This window comes from Miscanthus floridulus, chromosome 9 (assembly GCF_019320115.1).
Source record: "Miscanthus floridulus cultivar M001 chromosome 9, ASM1932011v1, whole genome shotgun sequence".
Classification (NCBI taxonomy): domain Eukaryota; kingdom Viridiplantae; phylum Streptophyta; class Magnoliopsida; order Poales; family Poaceae; genus Miscanthus; species Miscanthus floridulus.
In genome coordinates, this window is record NC_089588.1 from 20,003,887 (window position 1) to 20,023,296 (window position 19,410).

At 41.6% G+C, this 19,410-nt stretch overlaps 2 protein-coding genes across 2 annotated transcripts; both read left to right on the forward strand.

The window, feature by feature from the left end:
* The first annotated feature begins 1,538 nt into the window (after positions 1-1,538).
* LOC136479391 (DEAD-box ATP-dependent RNA helicase 52A-like) lies at positions 1,539-6,802 on the forward strand. The gene is made up of 5 exons (XM_066477269.1): positions 1,539-1,902; positions 2,039-2,112; positions 5,260-5,427; positions 5,527-5,639; positions 6,289-6,802. The coding sequence occupies exons 1-5, from the start codon at positions 1,539-1,541 to the stop codon at positions 6,800-6,802; spliced, it is 1,233 nt and encodes a 410-aa protein (XP_066333366.1).
* Positions 6,803-14,234: 7,432 nt separating this feature from the next.
* Positions 14,235-18,604, forward strand: LOC136481504 (putative F-box protein At3g44060). The gene is given in 5 exon segments (XM_066478842.1): positions 14,235-15,157; positions 15,160-15,416; positions 15,702-15,854; positions 15,969-16,164; positions 18,130-18,604. Coding segments are annotated over 4 exon segments (1,356 nt in total). The 5' UTR covers positions 14,235-14,400; the 3' UTR covers positions 16,158-16,164; positions 18,130-18,604.
* The last annotated feature ends 806 nt before the right edge of the window (positions 18,605-19,410 follow it).

Genomic DNA, 19,410 nt, shown 5'->3' on the forward strand with positions numbered 1-19,410 from the left:
GTCGATTCATGATAGGAACCTGTAAAGCTGTGGCTCCAAATAGAATATGATAACCATGAATGGAACTATACACACACATACACATATCATTTTCGTTGTCCTCAGCAATTCATTCACTAATTGCTGTAACATCTTGGTTGTCCTCATGTAAAACTTGTAGTCGAACAGGTGAGAAGTCATTAATATAGTATCCATTGGCCGTAAGCGCCTTAATACATGCTTTGATAACATTTTTCTCAACAATTTTTTGATAGGGTGCGCTCCTTCCCGTTACAGATTATATGACCTCCCAGGGCTAATGATGGAAACTGATATCACACTGAAATGACGAGCTGTTCGCTTGCTCGTAAACGATCGTAAATTTCCAGCCAGGAACAGTGTTTTTCTCTCACACCAAACCAACCAGCAGTAAATAATCCACGATACGATACGGCCTCCCGAACAGGCTATGACTCTTCATCGTGAAAGTTGGTGTCACATTATTAATTTGATGTACTTTGAGAAACCATAGTGCATCTCAAAGCCGGACTCAATTTTCTATTGTAAACTTTATAAGTATGTTAGCATATAATAAAGTCTAAAAAACATAAATTAAGTGGAAGATAAACTCCTATATATAATACTTAATTAAGCACAATTTCTAATGGTCTGGGCTTATAAAACCACGGAACGAGGCTTTACGTGGGCTAGGTTGCACACTGCTACCACCATATAACACAAGTGTTATATATATATATATATATATATATATATATATATATATATATATATATATATATATATATATGGAGAGGCTGTTCAGTAGCCGGCTACAAAATAAGTTATTCTGTAGCCACCTCCATTTACTATAATTTTATATACTAATTTACCATAATATAAATACATATTTACGATAGTTGGGTTACTATAACACATGGGGATATTTACCATAACGTTATATTAAACCACTTAGTAAGGAGTTACTATAATCTCGTAAAATAACATAGTAATTATCGTAACTCAAAGTGGCTACAGAATAAGTTATTCTGTAGCCAGCTACAGGATAGTAGTTCTATATATATATATATATATATATATATATATATATATATATATATATTATATATATATATATATATATATATATATATATATATATATATTCTATTAGTTACAAGAGTCTTAGAAGCACCGCAGGTTCTAGATTCGACTCCCCGTGACATTATGCTTTCAGTGGTATGCAATGGTCCCGTCTTTGAGCGTTCGTAGGGTGGGTATAAACAAGTCCATAAGATGTGCAAAATGTAACCCATAAGACCAAATATTCATTTTCAAAAAAAAAAGACCAAAGGCACCAAATTCATATGAAATCTAAGACCTACGAAAACACAGAAAACATTCAAATTCTAACACCATAAGCTATCTGCGTAAGTACTACTCCATTATCTAAAACAGCATCATTAGTCGCATGATCACACTTGCGTCGGTAGCTGAAGAAACCAATCGATGGAGTGCGTACAGTGCAGCGCTATGCAACGCGAACCAAGAACGATGTCGGCATGGGAAGCATGGTGGGTTCCGGCGCGGCGGCGGCGAAGCCCGGTCCGGCGTACATCGCCCGCGGCTTCCATAGTATCTCCTCGTCCGTGTCGTCGATGTCGTTGCTGCCAGTACTGCTGCTCTCGCCATCGTCGAGCAGCTCGGCCAGCGGCGGGCAGCGCTTCTTGTGCACGTCCCAGAGCTCGGCGGACGTCGCGCGGCTGATCGGCCACTTACTGCTGCTGGCCTGGGAAGACGTTCCTGAAGACGACGACGAAGAAGCAGCAGGGCTCGCCGTCTTCTTGTGCGTGTCCCACCTCTCCACGGAATCGGCCCGGCCGTGCTTGGGCGGCGGCGAGCTAGCGCTCTTGCGGGTGGATCCGCGTCCGGCGTAGCTCCTGACGCTGTCGGCGGAAGTGGAAAGAGGGCTTGATGAGGTTGAGGTAGCTGACTCCGTCTTGTGCGCGTCCCACCTCTCGTCGGAGTCGGCGCGGCTGGGCTTGGCGATCGGCTTCGGTAGGATGGCGGCGACGCACGGCGTCGGCAGCATCTTCCACTTGGGCGGGGTCGGGAGAAGCGCCGGGAGAGCTGCGTGTGCCACCTTGAGGTGCACGCGGGCAACCGGGATGACCATGGTGGATGGAAGACGACGTACGGAGACGGACACGATCGAGAAGCGCCTCGAGTGAGCCGAGGAGATGATGCGGAGAGAGGCGATGGTGAGACGATCGCCGGTGGCAACCGCAGATATATATAGGCCGCAGCTGGGGCGCCGGACGAGTCGGTGGTATCATCAGGTGAGTCAAATCGGAGTCGACGACAGAATTCATTCAACGACGTGCCTGCCACGTGGGCCCCACGCCATGTTTGTTCGATTCGGTTAGGGTGCTGGTTCCGACGCAGTGCACACGCCGCATAGGAGTCAGTCGATAGTTCAAGAGGAAAAAAGGAACCTTTTCCATGTGACAATTTGGTAGAAATATTAGGTCTTATTTTTTTTGAAAATAGAATATTTGGTCTTATGGGTTATATTTTGCACATCTTATGGACTTGTTTATACCCACCCTACGAACGCTCAAAGACAGGAACATCGCATACCACTGAAAGCACAACATCATGGAAAGTCGAATCTAGAACATGCGGTGCTTCTAAGACTCTTGTAACTAATAGACTGCATGCCATTTCAATGTGTATATATATATATTGAAAAACACTTGTGTTATATGGTGGTAGCAGTGTGCAACCTAGCCCACGTAAAGCCTCCTTCCGTGGCTTTATAAGCCCAGACCATTAGAAATTGTGCTTATAGCTTGTAATGTACTACCGGAAGTAGTGACTTTGTCGAGTGTCATATTCTTTGTCGAGTGTTATTTATCGGACACTCGGCAAATCATCTCTTTGCCGAGTGTCAAACTGAAAACACTCGGCAAAGATTCTGACACTCGGCAAACTCTCTGTTTGCCGAGTGACTTACTAAAAAACACTCAGCAAATATTCTGACACTCTGCAATTCTACTGAAAAACACTCGGCAAACTCCGGCACTCGGTAAACTCCGGCACTCGGCAAATATGGGAAAAACGCCCTGCAAATTATGGCACTCGGCAAACCTCGCGCCACGTGTCCCTCCATTGCCCTGTTGCCGAGTGTCCGTTGGGCAACACTCGGCAAACAATTTATTTATTTTTTCTCATTTGACCTTGAAACTTTTTTTGTACTCAACAAACAACATAGTATAATCCATGTTAAAATTTAGCATTTTTTTGGATCTGTTTGCTAGTTTCAATTCATTAAATGCATTCTAGGAATTTAATTGATTTACGTCAAATTTGATCTATAAGTGCATGAAATAATAGAATAAAATTCATCAAACCTCGCGCCATGTGTCCCTCCATTGCCCTTTTGCCGAGTGTTCGTTGGGCAACACTCGGCAAACAATTTATTTATTTTTTCTCATTTGACCTTGAAACTTTTTTTTGTACTCAACAAACAACATAGCATAATCCATGTTAAAATTTAGCATTTTTTGGATCTGTTTGCTAGTTTTAATTCATTAAATGCATTCTAGGAATTTAATTGATTTATGTCAAATTTGATCTATAAGTGCATGAAATAATAGAATAAAATCGGTAGAAAAATCATATTCATGGTGTCAAGTCTATTTTTTGGCCTTACCGAAGAAATGAAAAGAAATTTGAAACATCTAAGTGCCAACACTCGACCATCGACATGTAGCTTATTGGTTTTTTAATTATAAAAAATTCAAATGAAGTCTGAAAAACATAGGACTTGCCATTGTATCGTGATATGATACGTAGAGGCTATGGTAAAAAATTGAGAAGATTTCGGAAAAGTTGTAACGTACATTGCTTAGAAACCGAAACATCTCTAAGGAAGAATCGTAGTATCGAGAGAGAACGGAACAGGTTTGAAGGCGAAGTGACAGTTCAATCATCGTTTGACCTTGAAACTTTTTCTATACATTAGATTGAGCTCAAACTTTCTGAGCTTGCTATTTTTTCCCTCCCATGAAAAGAGAAAAATAAGTAAAAAATAAAAAAATAGGGGGTTTGTCGAGTGTCAAACAAAAACACTCGGCAAATAGGGGATTTACCGAGTGTCACAAAAAAACAATCGGCAAAAAGAGAGGTTTGCCGAGTGTCCAAAAACAACACTCGGTAAAGAAAAAAATGACCCACCCCTAAAATGACCCACCCACCGCTCCCCTCCCTCACGATGCACACACCCCCTCCCCTCCCTCCCAGCTTGCTCCCTCCCATCCTCTCCCGCGTGCGGCCGGCGCCTCCCCTCCTCCCGCCGGCAGCCGACCCCTCCCCTCCCTCTCTTCCTCAGCCCCTCCCTCCCCTCCCCCACCGGTGGCACCCCTCCCCCGGATCCGCCGCCCCTCCTCTCCCTCTCTTCCCCGGCCCCTCCCTCGCCTCCCTCACCGGTGGCGCCCCTCCCCCGGATCCGCCGCCCCCTCCCTCCCCTCCCTCACCGGCGGCGCCCCTCCCTCGAATCCGCCGCCCCCTCCCTCACTGATGGCCTGGGCGAGAGCATGCGACAGGTGGCCTGGGAGCGCGGACGTAGAAGGCGAGCAGCGGTGGTGGTGCTGGCAGCGGGCTTGGTGGTGGCGGCGGCCGGTGGTGGCGTGGTGGTGGTGCTGACGGCGGCGGGCTTCGTGGCGTGGCGGCGGGAGGCAAGGGTGGCATGGTGAGGCTCTAGGGTTTTGTGGAAGGCCAGGGAGGATATTAGCTCCTCCCCAGCTATGCCCGGGGGCCTGATGATCCCCGGCCGGAACATTCCGGCGGTGGCGGCCATGATCGGTGGCCTCGCCAGCTACGCCGCCTCCCTCGGTCAGGTATTGTAACATCCCTCGCTCATCACTTCTTGTCACCATCGTCCCAACTTCCCTTTCTCTCTGCACTTCTTGCTTGTCTTTACTTCATCTTCAATTCGGCGCCGTGCATATACGAATTACGAACAGATTCAGTGATTAGCTAGCTGCCTGTATTAGTTCTTGTCTGCTTGATTTCGCCAGGACTGTTTTTTTCACGCTTCGTCTTGTCTGTGCATTGTTAATGAGTCGTGGCCGGGGGGTTTAATTTCCTTTTCCATGAATCTGTGCTTTTCAATGTTACAAATCTCTTAAAACCTACCATTTCATTTCTTCTACTAGTACGACTACACTGATGAGTTGTAAATGCTAATAGTAGTGGTAGTCTTAATGTGTTTATTCCCAGAGGTTGGCTTCTGATTTCTTGTACAATTACATATTTGTTACTGTCGGGAGGGTTGGGTCAAGCACTGACCTGATTGAGCAGAAAATTGAGTTTGTTAATGACGGGGAGAAAAGAGGCTTCCTGATAGATCTTTTGCAGAAGCAATCTGTTGGTGTGGCCGATAGCAAGGTATATGGTAGCTTTTCTTATCTTGGATTGAAATTTGATGGTTTGCCATTTCTTTCTCAGAAACTTCTAATGTTAATTTGCATGTTTTTCTAGCTGCAGCAACCCCTAACATTGGTCTTTGTGGAGACAAAGCGGGAAGCTGATTCACTGCGGTATTTTCTACGGTCAAAAGGTTTCCCAGCAACAGCAATCCATGGTGACAGAACACAACAGGTGAATACATTTCTCGCTATAGTAATTGTCTAGCTGGTTCTTACATTACAGACCTAGAAACATGACACCAATTTTAGTCAGAAAATATCTGCAGTGGTGGTTTTATGTCTTTGGCCTCACTGCTACAGAACAAAGCTTGCACTGGACCATTTGTTTCCAGTTCTAGGTCTATGTACTGTTACTGAAAGCTTCAAACTGTATTCCTCATTGATGGCTCGAAACAGTATTTATGTTCCATGAAGATGATGGATCCTCTTTTGCCCCAACAATTTAATCTGCCTAACTTCATCCACCTGTATTATATTGGCATTCATCTTTTTCTGCTAATGCAGTGTGTTTATCATAACTGTATTAATTATGATTGAAAATGGCTGCATTTACTTGGCACGATCTTCTTTGACCCCAACATTCCATGACTCAAATGTTATCTGTTACCATGATATGATGCTGTTGGTACTTTCAGCACAGCCATTTAATAAGTTGCTACCAGGGAAAGTTTTCTGCATTTTATCTGTTATGTTTGGCACAAAATTAACCTATTTGTGCTTCCCTTTAGAAGTATCATGCTGATCTAATTTATTCTAATATACATATTTTACATGTTCAGTATATAATTTCTTTTGTTTGTGCTTTCCCATTTTGTAGGAGATCGAGGGAGAGCGCACTGAAATCCTTCAAGAGTGGCGCCACTCCTATCATGGTCGCCACCGATGTAGCTTCAAGGGGTCTGGATGCCCCGAACGTGGCTCATGTGATCAATTACGACCTCCCCAAGAGCATCGAAGATTACGTCCACAGGATCGGAAGAACTGGGAGAGCCGGAAAGGCTGGGATCGCCACCGCTTTCTTTACCGAGTCGAACCAACCCCTGGCAAAGGGCCTGCTGGAGCTGATGACTAAGGCGAAGCGGGATGTGCCTGAGTGGCTGGTGGAGTATGCAAACAGGCCGTGCTATGGAGGGTCCAGCTACGGCGGAAGAGGCCGAAGGGGTGGCGGAGGGTTTGGTGGAAGAGACTATCGCTGGAGCAGTGATTATGGCTATGGTGGCGACGGTGGTGGCTATTCCAGCCGTGGTGGCAGCTACTCTGGTGGTGGCGGTTATTCCAGCCGCAGTGGTACTGCAAGCGGCACACAGAAGATAGCTGGCGAGTGTAATTCCTAATTATTTTTTTCTTTGAAAAATAGGTTTGCTGAGTGTAAATCCTAAAAATACTCGGCAAACAATAATGGTATGCTGAGAAAAAAATTATTATTTTTTTCTTTAGAAAATAGGTTTGTCGAGTGTAATTCCTAAAAACACTCGACAAACAATAATCCTTTGCCGAGTGTATTTTGAAAAAATACTCGGCAAACCACTTTTTTTTTGCCGAGTGTACGATAAAAAACAATCGGCAAATAACTATTCGCCGATACTGTAGATGCCGTGTGCTGTTTGTCGAGTGTTACACTCGGCAAAGCCTTTGCCGAGTGTTTTTTGTCTTTGCCGAGTGTCTGTGGCACATGGCAAAGTCACTGTCTCCGGTAGTGTATATGCCATCACGTTATGTGTGCTATGTTGTCTAAATCCTATCTATTATCTAGATATTAGTATGAACAATCACGTTGATCCTTTTGGTATGTCTTGATGCCCGATGGGATTGACGGACACATATGCGTTTGATGAAACGGCAACATAGATACTGTTTATAGCAGATAGATTAATATAAGATTCTATTTGGAACTATAAAACTAATGCCATGTTTAGTTTCACCAAAATCCAAACTTTGGCACTATGCAAAAAGAAGATTCCCCGTCACATTAAACTTACGGTACATGCATGGAGTACTAAATGTTGACGAAATAAAAAACTAATTGCACAGTTTGGTTCTACTTTGCGAGACGGACGTTTTGAGCCTAATTAGTCAACGATCGGACAATTATTACCAAATACAAACGAAATGCTACAGTGCGCTACAGTGCTGTAGGAAATTCGGCGGGGCCAACTTCGGCCGAACTAAACATGGCCTAACAGCTAATTCTTGTTAGCTCCTATTTGCCAACTAAGGGTGTGTTTAGTTCGCGAAATGAAAATTTTTAGGTGTCACGTCGATGTGTCGGAAGGATGTCGGGAGGGGTTTTTGGATATTAATAAAAAAACAAATTACAAAACCCATCAGGAAACTGCGAGACGAATCTAATAATACTAATTAATTGGTCATTAGCGCATGTGGGTTACTGTAGCACTTAAGGCTTTTCATGGACTAATTAGGCTTAAAAGATTTGTCTCGCGATTTTGCCGAGAACTGTGCAATTAGTTTTTTTTCATCCACATTTAGTACTCCATACATGTGCCGCAAGATTCGATGTGACACTTTGGGTGAAAATTTTTGGAAACTAAACAGGGCCTAACTGGCTAACAAGTTTTTTACTTGGTATCATCTTTTAGTCTACCTATTGCCTATTGTTAGTTCTATAGATCCCAACAAAGTTTAAATACTTAGAAAAAAATTCTTGTATGATATTATGAAACTCAATTATTACTCCTATGGTCTTAGAAACTTCATACTTCGATTCTCTATTTCATACTGCCTCCAAATTTCAGTCCCTATGTGACACTACTGTTAGTTCTGCATGCTAATACTATTAACTGACACGTGAAATGACAAAATACTCCCGATGTAAGAAAATGCACTTGTGTCATGTATAACACTATTCCCAGCAAATACATATGTCTTACTGGGCCTGTTTCTGTGCTTAATTTGGGTAATTTGGTGAAAATACCAAATAATTATGCTTGCTGGTGCTGGTTTTTCAAGGAGACGTCCTTTTATTAAATTTCATTCACATTATATAAATGGATTTATGTTTACTAGTATGTGTTATTTAAGCGTCCTTTTCTCAAATTTCATCCACATAACTCAATTTATGCTTGTCGGTACACGTTATTTAAGCATTCTTTTATTAAATTTGATCCACATTAAATAAATCAAAACTAAATCACAAATAGGATTCTCAAATCAGCAAGCATCTTATGTATGATTTTGTTTTGATTTATATAATGTGGGTGAAATTTAATAAATAGATACTTAAATAATGCGTAGTATAAATTGATTTATATAATGCAGATGAATTAATAAAAGGATACTTATTAAATAACACATACCACCAAGCATAGATTATTCTATATAATGTGAATGAAATTTAATAAATTGATACTTAAATAACGCATATCAATAAGCATAAATTAATTTATATAATATAGATGAAGTTTAATAAATGTTTAGTATTTTCATCAAGATGCCCCAATTAAGCACCGCGATAGGGTCTAAATATGGCATATTTGCATACACAAAATAGTTTCATTTAGGGCATAAGTGCATTTTAGTACATCCACTACGGGAGAAGCAAAATTTGCCGAGTGCTGGAGGTTTTGCCGAGTGTATTTTATCGGGCACTCGGCAAAAACGGTCTTTGCCGAGTGCCAAATAAAATACACTCGGCAAAAAAAAACCTGACAAAATTCATCTTTGTCGAGTGCCTTTTTTCTAACACTCGGCAAAGATGTATTTTGCCGAGTGTTTTTTTTCGGCACACGGCAAAATGCGTCTTTGCCGAGTGTCTTTTTTCTGACACTCGGCAAAGATGGAGTTTGCCGAGTGCCTTTGTTTTGGCACTCGGCAAAGAGGCATTTTGCCGTGTGCATTTTTTTGGCCCTCGGCAAATCAGTTTTTCGAATCAATTTTTGAGGCTCTAAATGAATTCAAATGAAAAACTTTTCAACTACAAAGTTATATAACTTCTCAAGATCTACAAAGTTTATTTTGGTTATTTCTTCATTTGACAAAGCGACAATAACGTTGTTCATAAAATCTACATCTCTCATATCTCTCATATTAGTTTCATGAAAGTAGAAGAGAGATATATAAGATTTATGAACAATATTAGTACCACTATGTCGGATGAACAAATGAACAAAATAAACTTTGTAGATCTTGAGAAGTTATGAAATTTTGTAGTTGGCAACATTTTGATTTGAAATCATCTTGTCATGCAAAAACGACATTTGAATTTGAAAATTTGAAAATTTGAATTTTTCAAAAGACCTCGAATGGAAAAACTTCCTAAATGAAAATTGTAGATCTCCAAAAGTTATGAAACTACGTAGTTGACAACTTTTTGATTTGAAATCATCTTATCATGCAAAACTATGTTTGAATCTCTAAAATTTGAAATTCAAATTTTTCAAATGACCTCGGATGGAAAAACTTACTAAATGAAAATTGTAGATCTCGAAAAGTTATGAAACTTTGTAGTTGACCACTTTTTGATTTGAATTTATTTAGGGCCTCAAACAAGCAATTTACTCTCAGTTTGCTGAGTGTCTTTTTCTGACACTCGGCAAAGATGGATTTTGCCGAGTGCCTTTGTTTTGGCACTCGGCAAAGAGGCATTTTGCCGTGTGCATTTTTTTTGCCCTCGGCAAATCAGTTTTTTGAATTAATTTTTGAGGCCCTAAATGAATTCAAATGAAAAACTTTTCAACTACAAAGTTGTATAACTTCTCAAGATCTATAAAGTTTATTTTGGTCATTTCTTCATTTGACAAAACGACAATAACGTTGTTCATAAAATCTATATCTCATATCTCTCATATTAGTTTTGTCAAAGTAGAAGAGAGATATATAAGATTTGTGAACAATGTTACTACCACTATGTCGGATGAACAAATGACCAAAATAAACTTTGTAGATCTTGAGAAGTTATGAAATTTTGTAGTTGACAACATTTTGATTTGAAATCATTTTTTCATGCAAAAACAACGTTTGAATTTGAAAATTTTAAAATTTGAATTTTTCAAAAGACCTCGGATGGAAAAACTTCCTAAATGAAAATTGTAGATCTCCAAAAGTTATGAAACTATGTAGTTGATAACTTTTTGATTTGAAATCATCTTATCATGCAAAACTACGTTTGAATCTCTTAAATTTGAAATTCGAATTTTTCAAATGACCTCGGATGGAAAAACTTTCTAAATGAAAATTGTAGATCTCGAAAAGTTATGAAACTTTGTAGTTGACCACTTTTTGATTTGAGTTCGTTTAGGGCCTTAAACAAGTAATTTACTCTCGGTTTAATATAATATATGAGGATAGATAACGGAATCTAGACACAAGTGATAGTGTAGTGCAGTGGTAGAGCAGCAGAGACGCTAGGGAGAGGTCGTGAGTTCGAATCCTGCCGGCCGCGTTAGCCGTGGATTTTGTGCAAAAAATGCAGCGACTTCGATGGAGGCGGGCGCGCGCTGGCCGGTGGTGGCCTCCCCTGAAAAAAAATTCGGGTTTTTTTGCTATTATTTTTGGGTTTTTTCGCATTTTTATTTTGCCGAGTGTTTTTTCGGCACTCGGCGAAGTCTTTGCCGAGTGCCCGACAAAAAACACTCGGCAAAGTCTGTTTGTCGACTAAAATTCGCCGAGTGTCGTTTGCCGAGTGTCGACACTCGGCAAACCCTTTGCCGAGAGTTTTTTAAGGCTTTGCCGAGTGCCCCTAGCACTCGGCAAGCCTCCTGATTCCCGTAGTGATCCATAATATTTGGATCATTTCTTGTGTGAGTTAACGGTGTTAGCCTTGGGACCTAACGGTAGTGTCATAGGGAATAACACTACTACAATATTCTCTTTTTTATAGGACTACAATGTTCTTTTTGGAGGCAGGCGTTCTGGATTTTTCGGAGGTGGGCAAAGTAACCGCCGCTGTCAAAAAGTCTCAGTTAATATGGATTAACCGAGACAATTAACGGAGGCGACCCATTAACCAAGGCGGGTGCCTGCCCGCCTCGGTTAATGTTTTCTAGAAAACCCAAAAACCAAAATACTTGCAACTTTGGAGAGTCAAACCTACAACCTACTATTCAACAACAACACCTCTCTACCACTACACCACACACTCATTTCTAATTATATATAATATGCTATCTTCTTATACATATTTTATAATCTTATATTAGATATTTGACTATTAAATGAACTCTAATGAAAAAACTTTTAACTACAAAGTTTAAATCTTGTCAAGTACTACAACTTTGGTATATGATGTATCTCTGTCAGAGATAGTTTAAAAAAATCAAAAAATTGAGTCTCAAAACAAGTGCATTTCAAACACATATTTGAGATTCTAGATGACTTTAAATCAAAAACTTGTCAATATCAAACATGTAGATTAGGTCAGCCACTAGAACTTTGGTATTAACTATGTGAATATTGAAGATCGTTTAGAAATCCTAAATTTTAAATTTCAAATTCTATAACCTTCGAACAAATATTTTGGACTAAACATTTTCAAACTAAAAACTTTTCAACTGCAAAGTTGTAGACTCTATTTTGAACTATAACTTCTGTATAGACCATGTCAACATCCGAGATCGTATGGTAATTTTAAATTTCAAAATATGTGCACTTACAATAATATTTTGGGACCCCAAATAATTTCAATTCCAAAAACTTTTCGACACAAAGTTGTAGATCTCGTCGAGAGCTACAATTCTGATATAAAGTTTGTTCTCATTCGAGTTTATATAAAAAAGTAACATATTTTTTATTGTAATCATTAACCAAGGCGGACATCTTAATACGCCCATCGAATGCTTAGAACGACCACCTCTGAAAATTATTGATTAATGGAGGCGGACGTTTTAAGTTGCCCACCTCGACTAATGAATTAATGGAGACGGTGGCCTTATGTTGAACACCGTTAATCTAGCATTAATGAGGCGGACGCCTAATGCTACCCGTCTCCGTTATTCCTTAACTGAGGCGGGCGCTCGGCTGGTGGCCCTGTCACTAATTAACGGAGACGGCCGCCTAGCCTGCCTGCCTCGGATAATAAAATGGTATCATCTCGCAGAATCTTTTCTGTACTAGTGTAAAATTTGGAGACGTTTTCAAATAGTGAAGGCTGAAATTTTCAGGGACATATAAGGAATGAGAGAGTTTCAGTGTCATTAAAAGAATTTTCTCAAATACTTATATATTTAATACAGCTAACCTAATAGTCAAACTAATAGCTAACGTATTTAGTATATAATATCCCCATCTCCTAAAAGTATATACAGTTAATGTCCTACCACCCTCTGTCTCAAATTATAAGTCAGTTTTGAATTTTTTAAGGTACATAGCTTTTGCAATCCATTTAGATAGCCTTGTATTCTTTTTCTCTAACAGATTAACAAAAACCTTTTAAATACATAGGAGAGAAGGGACGAATGTCGTATATCTGGAGATGTGTAATCTGCTGGAGCAATTTTATACAACAGTTTTTTTGTATTAAGAATAAATTAAATAATCTTTTGGAGATATTTCAAGTTAACTTTATCAGAAATGCTACTTGCAGGGCATCCGTCCATCTGGACATTCCTTCGTGGGTCTGCATACCAACCCAATAGGCCTATACTCTGTGTCCGTCCGTTTTTTTATTATGGTATCCACGTTCATCTCTTTCGTTGCGCCAGTTGGATAAAAAAAATGAGGAGATGAGAGACCTGCTCCACTCTGCTCCGCGCATCGATGGTCACCCCATCGGCTCTTGCTCCGTCAGTTGCCCCACTGCTCCTGCTCTGCGGCCCGCTTCGTCGTCGACGGTCATCCAGCGCTGCTCCTTTTCCTGCTCCACAGCGTTGTCCACGCTGCTTTCTACCGCTGCTTCTGCTCTGCGGCCCGCTTCGCCCGACGGCGCGAGCACTGCCACGCCCCACTTCCTCGGCCACAAGCTAGCCATTAAGGCCGCCGTGCACGGAGAAGTGTCGAGCCCTAGTGCGGAAGCCCTCTGGCCTTACTTCCTACTACGGCTGCGGCGTCCCGATACAGATGGTGGAGGAGGTCGCACCGAGATACGATGCATGTTGCAAGCGTACATTTCAAATGTTTCAGATGTTTTAGAGGTATGTTGCAAGTGTTTTATAAGGATGTTGCAAAAGTAGATCAAGATGTTGTAGATGTTGCAATAGGCTATACACGTATGTTTGAAGTGTATGTTCCAAATGTTTTATATTGCAAAATTAGATCGAGATATTGCATATATATGCAAATGTTTCAGATGTTTCAAACATATGTTGTAAATATTTTATCTTTATGTTTGCAATGGCTACACACGTGTTTTCAAGTTTTTTTCTAGTGTTTTATAAACGCTTCAGATGTATATTGTAAATGTTTTAACTTATTTTTTGAACGTATGTTCGCTCGTGTTGTAATGCGTGTGAGAAGCGGAGAGACGCGAGCGGCCCCTGGCTCCCTGCGCGTGGTCTGACGGCCGCGGCCCCGTGTGGGCACGCAAAATGCAGGCTCGAGCAGCGTGCTGGCCTGAGGGCTTGAAACAGAGTGCAGCGCGGCCGTGCGGCCACGGGCGCACTGCCGATTTATTGTTAGCTGACGTGGCATAGGCAATCCAGCGTTACTCCGACGAACACTTTCTGGTCCAACTCCCAATTCCCAAATTCCCCATCCCCTGCGCTCCTGCCTGCCATTGGCCGCCCCCCCTTCGACCTACAAGTCGCCGCCGTCCCATTTCTCCCGTCAAACCCCGCTGCGGCCCCTTCCACCGCTAGCTCCACCGCGACGGATCCCCTTCCCCTTGTCCAGCGGAGCTGCTCGCTGGCCGAGGAGATGCCGTCGCCCTTACTTATTCGCTCTTCTGCCGTCCCCTTCTCCGCCGTCCACTCCCCCCGCCGGCTGCCGACTGGGCCTTCCAACGAGCGAACTGAGGTGAGCTTGTCACGTCTCCTCCATTCCCATGGTTCTCCTCTGGCGTCTCGACGCCGTCTCCTGGCGCAGCACCGGCGCCCGGCACCTGTTCGACGCAATGCCTCCGAGGCGCGTGGGAGCGGCTGCAGCGAGGGGCGAGGACTGCATCGGCGCCCTCCCGGACGACCTCCTCCTCCACGTTCTCTCCTTCCTTCCTGCGCATGATGCCGTGCGCACGTGCGTGCTCTCCCGCCGCTGGCGCCAGGTCTGGAAGTCCTTCCGCGTCCTGCGCTTCACCAAGCCCCAGAGCTGGGGAAGCGCGACCAAGTTCAATAGGTTTGCCAACAGCGTGCTGCTCTTCCGCAGCCGGGCACCTCTGGAAGAGCTCACGTTTGAGACCTACATGTACGATGCTATAAACCCTCTCTTAGATAAAGACCAAAAGAATGAACGGGTTAAATACGCCCAGAGGTGGATCATGTACGCCTTAACGCACAATGTGCGGGTGCTCAGAGTCCTTGTGAACTCAAGGCTCAGCAGACCTCAGCTGCGGCCCGTACCCCTGCTGCGACTCAGTGAGCCCCTCATCTCCCAGCACTTGATGACCTTGGAGCTTAAATCTGTAGTGTTGACTAATAACTCTATGGATTTCTCGAGCTGCCCTGCCTTAAAGAATCTTAAAATAAGGGATTCCAAAATTTGGGTTCACAAGATATCTTCCCAATCACTAAGTCGTCTAAGTGTCAAGAATTGTGAGTTTTCTGGTGATATATGCACTCAGATTTTGGCCCCAAATCTATCATCACTTCACTGGACGTGCGTTCTGGCAGGCTTCCTTACTTTCCAAGTGCAGTGTTGCTAGTGAAAGCATATATCAGACTTGATCAGTACTGTAGGGATTGCTGTTGGCACAGCAACTTTGAACATTGTGCTCATGATACATGTGTTGATTGCTATGGTAATAATGACAGGAGTGCCAAGTGTGTGCTTCTTAGAGGCTTGTGCAATGCTAAAAATTTGGAGCTGGCAGTTCAATTTTCAGTCTACATTCAGAATCGTGCAGCGGTATGTTTGAATATACTTGTACCTTTTCTCCTAGCTATTAAGGGTTATTGGCACTTGTATGCAGCATGTTTGTCTTCCATCACATTTTCATAAACCTAAAACTGAGACAAGATTCTTTTGTTTATTACCACCAATTGTCCTTCATAAGCTATCACATTCAAGTGATGTTGTACTTTATCATATCGCTAGTTTATATGTGTTTGGGCATAATATTTCAATTTTATGTACTATCTCGATCTCCTAAGTTGAATTCACCTATCTAACTTTTTTTCTTACACTACCCAGGTCATTTTCAAGCGAGATATGAAATTGTGCCCCATATTTAGCAACTTAAAGACTTTGGTGTTCAATGGGTGGGCTGTGGCCTGTGAACTCGATGCACTGATTTGTTTCCTCCAGCATGCGCCGATCCTAGAGAAGATCACTCTTCAACTTAATGTATAAGCTCACTCTTCAATTTTTTATGACACGTGCATCTAATGTTGGTTGATATCTTTCTGAAGCAGTGTTGCATGACTGCTTGGTCTAAAATACTACTTTGATCTGCTACAGGGGCTTAACTATAATGTGGAAATGAGAGAAAGTTGTAGTTCAATTGAAAAAATTGCTCTGCGTGAGCACCTTAAATTAGTCGAAGTCAGATGCCAAAAGATTGCTGAAAATGTTCACAAATTTGTGGATATCTTGAATGCCTATGGCATAACTTCTGATATAATCAATATCGTGGAGATGGATGGCTGATCCAAATGTAAGTTAGATATTGAAATTCAGAATGCTTATGTGTGACTAATTACTATATCTCCTACTTATCTTACAGAAAGCAGTGAAATGATTGTGTGAGTTGAAAATGAGAACGTTGAACTCCCTGCAAATGTTTGTGTTTCTTTGATGCTAAAACCAAAAATTTCTACTGTAAACATTTCTCTAAGCTTAAAAATGCATCATAGACTATACAGTGAAGTGGTAAATGTTCAATCTCACTCTCATGTTGCCTAGCTATGTAGTTTTTAGTTACTGTCTGCTGCGCTCAATCTTTTATATTTGCTCTTCTGGTTCCCATTAACTGCCCGGCTATTGCAATAAGTGGTGTCCTTATTTTAGTGTCCAGTTTAGCATGCACTCTTCTCCCTGCTTGCTGGAACGCTGATTGCATATATTGCCCACTTCTTCTGCTGCTTATCAGTTCCTTCTAGAATTGTGGACTTCTGGGTTCGATTTGTTTTGTGCCATGCTGCTTTTACTCACTAGATGCTTTACACTCTCCATGGTGTTTGTTCTGATTAACTATTTTAGTACTGCTTTGAGGTACTATTGTTTTGTTCATCTGATGGCGGCGATATTTGCCACTAAAAAAATCTTCGCCATTCACTAATTCTAGAGATCAACATATCTTCAGTAGATGCATGGTTTCTGTAAACAGGTTCCCATTAAACAGTAAGTTTGAGACACTTTTGTTTTGGTAGATGTGAATCAGGGGAAATGTACAAATGGTGTGATATCCACACAGGGCTGCTTATACAACAACAACAACAACAACAACAACAACAACAAAGCCTTTAAGTCCCAAACAAGTTGGGGTAGGCTAGAGTTGAAACCCAACAGAAGCAATCAAGGTTCAGGCACGTGAATAGCTGTTTTCTTTCGAGATTCATCTCCATTAGAATGGCTAGATTTAACGTTGGCTCGCCACACAGGGTTGCTTATGAAACATAAAATTTCTTCATGTTCTAGTTAATTAAAGGAAAGTTGCATGTTGGCCTAGGTGAAAGTGCCATATAGGAATGGTATCTAAATCAAGTGGCCTTCCAGTTAAGCCTAATTCGAGGGCCCTCCAATTAAGAAAAGGACAAGTCGGAACCAAAAAAAAATTCCTCCAATGGAATAAATGAGAGGTGATGAGGGAAGTAAGAATGGAATCAAGGAAGTAAGAATTGAAATAGGGATGTACACGGATCAAACTTCTAAAATCCACACCCGCGGCGCTCCGATGACTACCAACTCCGGTTCTGGGTTGGGGAGGGATCTTTGGCTTTTGGGTCTAGAGGGATTCCTAGGGAGGCACACGGATTGACCGTGGTGGTGGAGTGTGTGTCGAACGGTGGGTGGTGGCTCTTGCGGTGATGGGCTGACGGCGCTGCCAAAGTCAGGCCGGAGGTGGTGGCAGCGAGGGCATTGATGATGAGGCTTCACATGCTGTAGTTGCTCGTGGTGGCCAAAATCAATGGATGGCGGCAGCCATGGGGCCGGGGGCACTAGGACAGGACAGCGAGCGGGGAGGGATGTCGATGCCAGCAAGACAAAGAAATAAGGTGCTGGTGCGGGAGCGGGGAGGATATTTTCTTTCTTTTTTACAGTGGTGGGCTCTCGAGCTATCCTTAGCTGGAGAGTGGTTCTGCTGTAGTCGCTTCCTTTAGGAATTATAGCAAAGTTGTTCCTATCAATGATCCAAATTTCACTTTGCAAAAAGGCATTTATCCTGCAATCATTATTGGCCCGAAAACTTTATCTACTGGTATTCTGCGTGATGATTGTCTTTTCTTCAATTTAAATGCAAAAACAAAATTGATTGTGTAATCATATATGGCTAGTCCCTGTTCAGAGTCCACACGTTCGATGTGTCCAATGCAAATTCCTTTCTCAAAGAAATTGAATGTTTCTCTTTATATCCTATCAAACCTATCAGTATTTATTATTCCTTTTCGTGTTTGTACAGGCATCAGTTTGAAGAGGCTAAAGGGTGATCTTGCTGTTGATGGATCAACCAGTTGTTAACCTCCAGGGAATCGATGAGATGTGTCTTCTTTGTTGAACTGAAAAATGGCTGCCACAACGGAAAGGGAATAGACTTCCAACTGTATGACTTCAGTGTGACCTGCGCAGCTTGGACAGTGACAGTGTGGGGTTTTAATTTCTAGGATAATTGGATAAATATTTTGGGTTCCGTGGAAGGGATTTCCTGATATAAGCACTCTTTTGAGTGTCTTTTTTTTTTCAGAAAAATGAGAGATCAGTTTTTAGAACTCAAAAAACATGGGAGGGAGAGAGGAGCTGTTTTGAAGATGAGTTTTAAGTAATATTATTTATAGATGCTCTACTATTGTTGCGCCATAGTAACTGAAGCGGAGCATGGGCTAAATTTGTATGACATGTGGATTTTACATTTGATGATTTCACAAAAGCCCATTTTGGCAATAATTGATTTAGATCACAAATCAATTTTATCATCTAAAATTTTGCGGATGTTTATTGGGTTAGGAGGGGGTGATGATTTTTTTCTCCCGTTGCATGATACGGTATATATTTTGCAAGCTAATTGCAAAGACGTGGCTGTAAACATGGGCTAGGTCCAATCCCAAACTATAGTTAATACCTTATATTTATATGCTATTAATCACATTAAAGATGTAAGTTATAAAAATATATTTCATAATGTATCCAGATATTAATTTGATGTTATAACTATTATTCTTCTTTTCTAAAATTTTGATCAAAGTTAACATAGTTTGACTTATGATAAACTTGGATTCCTTATATTTACATGCTATTACTGAGACGTCAAATAAAACTGGCTGGTTAAAAAAAAGCTAGTAATTAGTAAAAAACAATAAATACTTGTGAAATTTACTGTTAGGCAGAAGAGGAACTCCACCCGTGGACATGTTGTGAATGGCCTTTGTTTTCATTCATATGTACACAGTAGCGGACCCAGAGCTTTTTCAAAGCCCGGGCGCGCGGTTTAGTAGGCTAATCAGCTAAGTAGGTCTAATCCTCTTTATACATAGATTGGACATTAATTAAATTCACTGGAGTCAAACCCCGACGAGCCTGGAAAGTATATAACCATATCAGAGAATATATAACCACAGCAGTTCTCATCAAATTCCTGGGAAAATCAGCGCCCGGTAAGTATGCATATGATCCCACTGAAACCTTCGATCATTGCCCGGCAGTCTAGGAGGTTGGAGCACCGTTCACTCTTTTTTTTTGTTCTTTG